Source organism: Barbus barbus (genome assembly GCF_936440315.1).
Source record: "Barbus barbus genome assembly, chromosome: 33".
NCBI lineage: Eukaryota > Metazoa > Chordata > Actinopteri > Cypriniformes > Cyprinidae > Barbus > Barbus barbus.
The window spans coordinates 9,788,192-9,796,391 of record NC_136761.1 but is presented as its reverse complement, the minus strand read 5'-3'; the positions used below and the strand labels follow the sequence as shown (position 1 = coordinate 9,796,391).

Sequence of the window (8,200 nt, the reverse complement as noted above, 5' to 3'; positions counted from 1 at the left end):
AATCAATCTGCGCGATTGAGCGAACGTCATGTTGCGTAATTAATATTCATAAGCAACCCCTCCTCCATACTAGAGCTCGAAAGGCAGCTGGGGATCTAAGCAGAGCTGAGACCGCTTGTCAACGCGACGGATTGATAAGAAGTTTCTTTTTTTTTGCCACATTTTGGATCTGCTGCGGTGGATAATGAAAACACCATGGAGTGAACACTTAGTATTTACATCTTTATTTCACGTCTGAGGCTTAAAAGTTAAAGTCATCGCGTGATGCCTCTCCGTTGTTTGTGTATAGGCGTCAATGGACTTGATTGGGTCTCGAGATGTTTTGATTGATTTGGATGAGCTTGTGTGGACATCTGCTTTGTTGTTTCTAACTTGACGTCCTTTGTGTGCACTTGATGTTCCTTATGCATTTGTGGAGGATTTGAATTAGCAGCCATTTAAGCTGTCCTAGAGCCACCCAGGTTATCTGGCTGATCATCATTTCAAGTGCTCTGCTGTCATTGAACTGCTCAGATGCAACAGTTGCATGTGCATTTCTTCTATTAAGTGGCTCAGACGCCTGGGTCATCTGCGCTTCCCCTCTGAATGCGACGCACACATTGTGATGAGTGAAATCTGGGCTGTGAACTCAAGGGGCATGCAGCCTGTCTATTGTTGTGCGCACGTGAGGACATGTCACTTCCAGCAGCAGCAGCAGCAGCATCATCATGCATCCTGATGGCCGAAGCAGCAGCATCATCAGCAGGTCGGATGTCCTCATGTCCAGCGCCGTCTATACGTCTCTGCTCGTCGGCATCGCGGCGGCGGTGCTGGTCTTTCATCTCGGCTCTGGAGGACTCACTCTCACCTCGTTTTTCCTCAAACTCTTTATTTATGTGTCCTTCGCGTTGTTATGTTTTCTGCTGGGAATTTTCGGGCTGCTGGTGAAGAAAAGCCCCCTGAAGATCAGTAGATTTGACACCACTAGAAGACAGTCATCGAAGCTCGTGGATTTATTCAATAAGTTAATGGTAAAGCTGATCACATCACAACATCCACACAAATACACCCGAATAATAATTTACTCTGGCACTGTGATTGTTTCAAAGAATGTGAACACACACACACACACACACACACATATATAATTCATTTCCCTGTCACAAATAATGTTGTTAAATAAACTGCATATATGTATAGATATAATATTTTGATATTGTTTATATATAATTTAAAAACAAACATTTGAAATATTTTATGTAAATAATATTTTATATTTATATTCCTCTTATTCTTTTGTGGTAGATGTAAATAAATATAATAAAATACATTAAAAACATGTTATGTATTTTGTTATATATCTATCTAGCTATTAGTGCTGTCAAATGATTAATCGCTATTAATTGCATCCAAAATAAAAGTTTTTGTTTGCGTAATATATTTGTGTGTTCTGTGTGTGTGTATATATATATATATATATATAAATACACACACATACAGTATATATTTAGAACATATTTACATGTATTTACATGTCTATTTATAGTCATATAATTTATATTGTAAATAAATATATTTAATTTATAAACAACCTATTTTTCTGAAATATATACGTGTGTGTGTGTGTGTGTATTTATATATACATAATATACACAGCACACATACATATGTAAACAAAAACTTTTATTTTGGATGCGATTAATCGTTTGACAGCACTTCTATCTGTCTGTCTGTCTGTCTGTCTATCTGTCTGCCTGTCTGCCTGTCTGCCTGTCTGCCTGTCTGTCTGTCTGTCTGTCTGTCTACGCACACACACACACACACACTTGTGATTTGAAGGTAAATTTAAATGTGCTTACTTAAAAAAGCAAAGAAAAATATTTTAAATATATTTATTATTTAATATATGCTAGTTTCATTTAAATGTACATTTCTATTCATATGTCAATAATTTATCAAATGAAATAAATAGGCTTAGTGAGATTCACTTACACTGTAAACAAAACAAGAACAAAAATATTCAACTAAAAAGACTCAATATACACAAAAGTAAATATTACATAATTTATTGGCAAATACATAGAAAACTCTAGTTCTTACAAATCAGCCAGACTTTGCTGTGATTGTGTTGTTAAGCTCAACCTGATATCGTTTGGCTTGTGCTGTATATTCCACATAGAATCAATGCCAGGACTTGTAACCCATGTAAATGGTACTAACAATGTCCTTCAGCTGGGTCTTTTAATTGGTTTTCTACATAATGAGTGTTGTGCTTGGTTGTCACGAGTGATTAATGTCTAATGATTGTCTTCCTCACTCTGTAGGGCCGGTTCTGTGTACCTCTGCTGGATTCAGCCCAGACCAGGAGGGTTGTGGTGTCCCTCAATGTAGATAAAGCCCTTAAAGAAGGTGAGTAGTCCTGCTAGCAGGATGCGTGGAGTCCCCGACAGTCTCTAGTGGATTAAAGCCTTTCAGTTGTTACCCTTTCAAAAATTTTTCGTCTCATTTGTGAATGCAGTGTGTTAGCCTGTGACATCAGTGTGTAAACAGGAAATAGTTATCCGGTGAAAGTGGCAACCTTTGGTGTGACTCATAGCTAGTCCTTGTTTGATCAGTGATTGCTGTGAAATTATTCCTGTGTCGAGTCGTTCTGATGCTGAGGAAAATGTTATTAACCAAAGCATCTCACAGATCCGCCATCTGTTGCTCTGCTCTCTGAAGGAACATGTTTCATGTTAAAATCTTTCATTCAAGGCGATCATTTTAACAGGCCAAAGAGGGCGTGAAGTGTGTCAGCTTGTCAAAGAGAGAGAGAGGGATGATGGGATCCTTCAGTCCTGTCTGTCGTAATGATGTTAGACTGAAAAACACAAAAGCGTTTGTCTTTGCTGATGATGAAATCCTCGTCTGCTGTCTTCCCCGTTTAAAACTGCAGGACATCACGGCTTAGATGAAAATAGGTGTGAAATTAAAGGGCGTCTGGCTATTTTTAGACAAATGTGTTTTTGCGCAGCCAAGCAAAAGATGCCACCAGTTTTGATTATTTTGTAAAGGTGCAAAACGCTTAGCATCTGGCAAGATCCTCCAGTCATTGTGTGTGGTTTTCTCTGACCTACATTTGGTTGCATAACTGAACAAAATATGTATGCAAAAGAAAATCTATTTGAGAAATGTGTATTTAAAGGAATAGCTCACATCGAAATGAACATTCTGTGGATATTTTCTCACTTTCATGCCGTCTGAAATCTGTTTGATTTGATGTGGAACACAAATGGAGATGTTTTGAAAAATTTTCAGCCGCTCTTTTCTAAGCTGTAACATCAAGCTCTAAAACTAACAGAAAAAAAATGCCATGATACTCCACACTATGATAGGTTTTATTTGGCATATGAAATACTAGACCGAAAAATCTCACGTTATTGAAACTTTAGAAAAAATACTGAAAAAATGGCTATTATGGTTCATGTAGCTCATGTACAGGTAGTAGATATGAGAATAGGAAGCTCATACTCGAGGAGGAAAAAGATCCCAATTTTTTTGAGGACCAAATTGAGCGAAATATGCAATTTAGTACAAATGCTGATATTTATGTCCAAAAGTAAGATGAAATTCTAATAGCATGTAATATAAACCAATGAGATCTTTATAACAATATTGCAGACTGTACTATTTACAAATTATATAAATATCAGTTGTTACTCTATATCTCCCAATAACACGTCTTAGTAAGATGATATTTAAATGTTTAGTTTGATGATCAAAACATATAATGCAATGCAATACAATGATTAAGAACAAATAAACTTCTCACTTTTGAACAAGATTTTTCTAAAAAATGATGGATGGATAATCAAGTAAACTTGAAGTTGCTCCAGTAAGTGTTCATCTTGAAATATTACTAACAAAATCAAAGTTATTGCTACATTTACTTTATTAAAATCAGTAAAGATTTTAATTACAACACAAAATAAATAAATGACGTGGATGTGATTGATACTAAAGGCCTTCAATTTAAAAAAAAAAGTACAGTATAGGCATGTAGTAGATTGTGTTCAACAGGTCCTTGAGCAAAGTGTTGATCGTGTTGATTATTTAGAGGCCTTAGAAATATGAAAAGGTAGGCTTTATAGAGTTAATTCCTGTGTTTTTATCATGTCTTGTGTTTTTAAATGTAAACTATATCTTGTGAAATTACCCATAGTCAGTCATTAATGTCTGTAAAAAGTTTAATGGCCATGTCTAGAGTTCTAAATATCTATATGTTTTTTCAGCCTTTTGTTGATATTCAATATATTCTTGAATTTTGTTTGCACCAAGTTTGATGTCAATGAACTCATTTGTTTTCGTGGCCCTTCACCGAATGCAACATACCAAGTTTAAAAATTGAAGTTCGAATGAGATTTTGGAGCTGCTGTGGAGGGCAAGATTTGTGGTTTATAGCACAATTTCAGTCTGTTCCTCTCACAAAGCTGTTATATAACAGCAGAAGATTTGGAATAAAGTGCACAAGGTTTTTGAGCACTGTGTAGTTGCCATGTGCTTTCATTGTTTACACCGCTCTTTTCCATACAAAACATCTCCTTTTGTGTTTCATGGACAAAAGATTTGATCAGAGTTAGTAAATGATGGCTTTTTTTATTTTTGGTCTGTGTTATTGTTTAGAGGTGAATATTGAACGTGAAATCCATTAGCCCAGCACACAACAGCATCAGATATTTTCACCTTTCATCTCTGTCAGTCACAAGACCACCTCGCACCTTGCCACCTGGAAAATCTCAGAGTTTTAGAGGCCAGATCACAGAACATCTGGGGTGTCCTACAGCAGTCTCAAAAGTAGGCCGATTATGGACTTAAAATGTCTGAATGTCACTGCATTAGATATTATTAAAATATCAAATCAAGTCTCCATATCTGTATTTAAATACTGCAAGATATTTTCTCTTTCATAACATCACTTTGTCATAATTTTTCCTCAGTGGTGTTTAATCAGCTGGTGTTTTGCTCATTTTAAAGCGGATATATGCAGTCAGTTCAGAATATTCACCCAAAAATAAAAAATTTGCTGAAAAATTTACTCACCCTCAGGCCACCCAAGATGAATTTGTTTCTTCATAGGAACAGATTTGGATATATGTAGCATTACATCACTAATGGATCCTCTGCAGTGAATGGGTGCCGTCAGAATGAGGAAAAAAACACTGATCAAAACATTACAATAATCCACAACATGACTCCAGTCCATCAATTAATGTCTTGTGAAGTGAAAAGCTGCTTGTTTGTAAGAAACATAGTATGCGAACAATTAAATCAAAGGAAAGTTTCCACCATAGTAGAAAAACAAACGTGTGTGAACTACTATTAATTTAAATCTTCTTGTGCTCTTTCTTTAACATTTGAATAATTAATGCAGTACTGTGACCACTATATATTAAAAATAAAAATGAGAAGAGCTCTTCTGACCGCTCCAGGGTACTAGTTGTCATTATGTGGACAGTCGTGGGTCAGAAGGGTTCTAATCTCTCGCTCTCTTTGTCTGTAGTGTTGCTGTTTTATTTTTGGATATGCTTGAGAAAACAATCACTATCTCTGACCATGCAGTTTTTTCCTGTCTTATTATCTGTCTCTCACTTTCTGTCTCTCTGTTGGAGTGTGGGTGGAATGACATTATAGCAGAAACCACTAACTGTATCCATCAAACATGTCTTTTACCTCAGTGCACACACACACACACACACACACACACACACACACACGTGTTTGTTTTTCTGTTATGTTGGAAACTTTCCATTGACATCTATTGTTTATATACTGAGCTGTTTTCTATTTTTATGTAACCCTCACACAAACCATGCTGTGTTTTTATGTTAAGACATTTCGTTTTTTTAAACTGTTTTGTAGGTGATTTCAGGTTATTTATATGCATCCAATGATTGTCAGTCTTTTCATACCTCTACGATGCTTTTTGTTTTGCCTGCGTTTTGAAAGCTCTGAGTGCATATTTCATCTGATGAATTAGATTACAAAAGTGCTGTGAAATGTGCTATGACGCTTCATATTACATTACAGCATTTTGCATTGTCTTTTTTTTTTTTAGGAGTCGCTTGCTGTATTTACTTGAAGTAAATATGACTACATGAACAAACACCTTCTGTACATTTATTATTTTTTCCTTTTTATTTTTATTATTTGTAGACTTTTCATATTTACTTTATATGTAAATGTGTGTGTGCATGTGTAGGTGTATGTAGGCATGCATGTTTATATATATATTCCATATTTTTACATAAGATTGATCACAACTTTAGTTTGTTCTGAATATGGACATGCGCATACACTCTGTGTTTTTGCTTGCTGCCAGCAAACAGCATCATATACATAATTGCATATCTCCAGTAGTATGTTTCCAATTATAAGTCTGTTTATGATAAATATAAATGTCATACTCTTTCTACCCATGTTTCTAGCACCTCTGACTGATCACATGACCAGGAACAGCTGCTGGTGCATGACGGCTAATAGCGTTAACATGAATGAGGAATTCAGCCTCACTCTCCTAATGAATTGTGCGGGGGGAAACGGGAGCCATGATTATAATAATGAGCTTGCTTACACGGTTTGATCCCCTTAGTGCTTGGTACACTGGAGACCCTGTTACCAACATAGAGCTGACGCACAGCGCTGGTCAACACCGGACACTAGTGTGGTCTCTGTCACAGAGAGTGCTTCATCCAGACTGATGAGTATGTGTTTCACTCTGATACATATGCACTATGTTCTGCTGCTCCACATATTTTGAATATATTTAATATAATTGTGTTGAATCATTGCAGATAGTAAAGACCAATTCTGCAGCTGTATACTCTTTGTTGAGAAACATTGAGAAGATGCGGGTGTTACTAGGGTTTGCCTTCACACAAAGTTGATGTTCCATAACTGATATGGTCTTCTGATCAGGTTTCTCTGCATGACAAATGCACATGGACCATTAGCTGCTTAACCACATTACTGACCCAGGATCAGCTGTCATTGATGATGTAAATCAGTTTTTCATGATGCACACTTCCTGTAGATCAGCCTGATGGGCCAGAGATAGAGAATAGAAGACTTTAATGACTAATTCCTGTGTGTGTTTTCCTATCATGCTGGTCATGGCTGCAGAAGATATCTTGACCATGACTGGAATGGAATACTAGTCAAGGTTATTATACAGTAGTTAACTAAAACTAAAACCATAAAAACATTTTCTATTACTTGAAATAAGATCAACATTAATTGAAGTAAATTAAAATAAATCTAAAAAAAGAGAAAACGATTTTAAAAAAATTATAAAAATGACAAAAACACAACAAAATGACCAAACCTTTTGCTAAAATTAAAATGAAATATATATTAACAAAAGAAAAATATAAACAAAAGCTATACTAGTATCTCAATGATACTAAAATAACATTGATACTATATAGTGCAGTGTATACTGCATACAATTTAAAAAAAAATTTGATACAAAGCAGACTGCAACATTTTCATAACTTCATGCAACTTTAATCATTTCGAACAGTATTTAGCTATTGTTGTCATGTGACTTGATCACATTGCATGTTTAGATTAAATACTGTATATACATTATATTGCCAAAAGTATTGGGTCACCCCCTTCTAATGAACATGTTTGACTACTTTAGTAATTTCTATGAGTACAAATCTTAAAGTTTAAGCATATAATGATGTTCTACCGAATTGTGTGCTTCTAATTTTATAGCCGTTTGGACAGGACCCTTTTCTATTTTAACATGACAGTGCCTCTGTGTATAAGGCACGGTTCAAAAAGACATGATTGATTCAGTCCGTGTGGAAGAACTGGTCTGCAGAAAGCCAAGTCCTAATACCAGCTGAACTCCTCTGGTGTCACTTTAAATGCAGACCTTGAGCCAAAAACTCATCACCAAAGGATGCTTGCTTTGGGGAGTTTCTGCCTTTACTCTCCTCTCCAGCTGGTGAAATTCATGTTCAATCGGATTTAAATCTGGAGATTGACTTGGGCAATCTAAGACTTTCCATTTCTTTGCCCTTATAAATTCCTTGACTGAACTGGCAGGGTGTTTTGGGTCATTGTCCTGATGCAATATGAAGCACTTCCCAATGAATCTGGTGGCATTTTCTTGAATATTGTAGGCTTTGTACCTTTCCAAATTCATTCTGCTATACTGTCATCATACATTAAG

The 8,200-nt window shown here is 35.9% G+C and overlaps 1 protein-coding gene across 1 annotated transcript in view; it reads left to right on the top strand.

Moving 5' to 3' along the window:
- The first annotated feature begins 81 nt into the window (after positions 1 to 81).
- The window catches only part of snx25 (sorting nexin 25), a 47,873-nt gene continuing 39,754 nt past the window's right edge, over positions 82 to 8,200 (top strand). The window contains exons 1-2 of the mRNA XM_079390422.1: positions 82 to 1,010; positions 2,304 to 2,388. Coding sequence (XP_079246548.1) covers positions 708 to 1,010; positions 2,304 to 2,388 — 388 coding nt within the window. The 5' untranslated portion in view covers positions 82 to 707. The remainder of the gene's footprint in view (positions 1,011 to 2,303; positions 2,389 to 8,200) is intronic.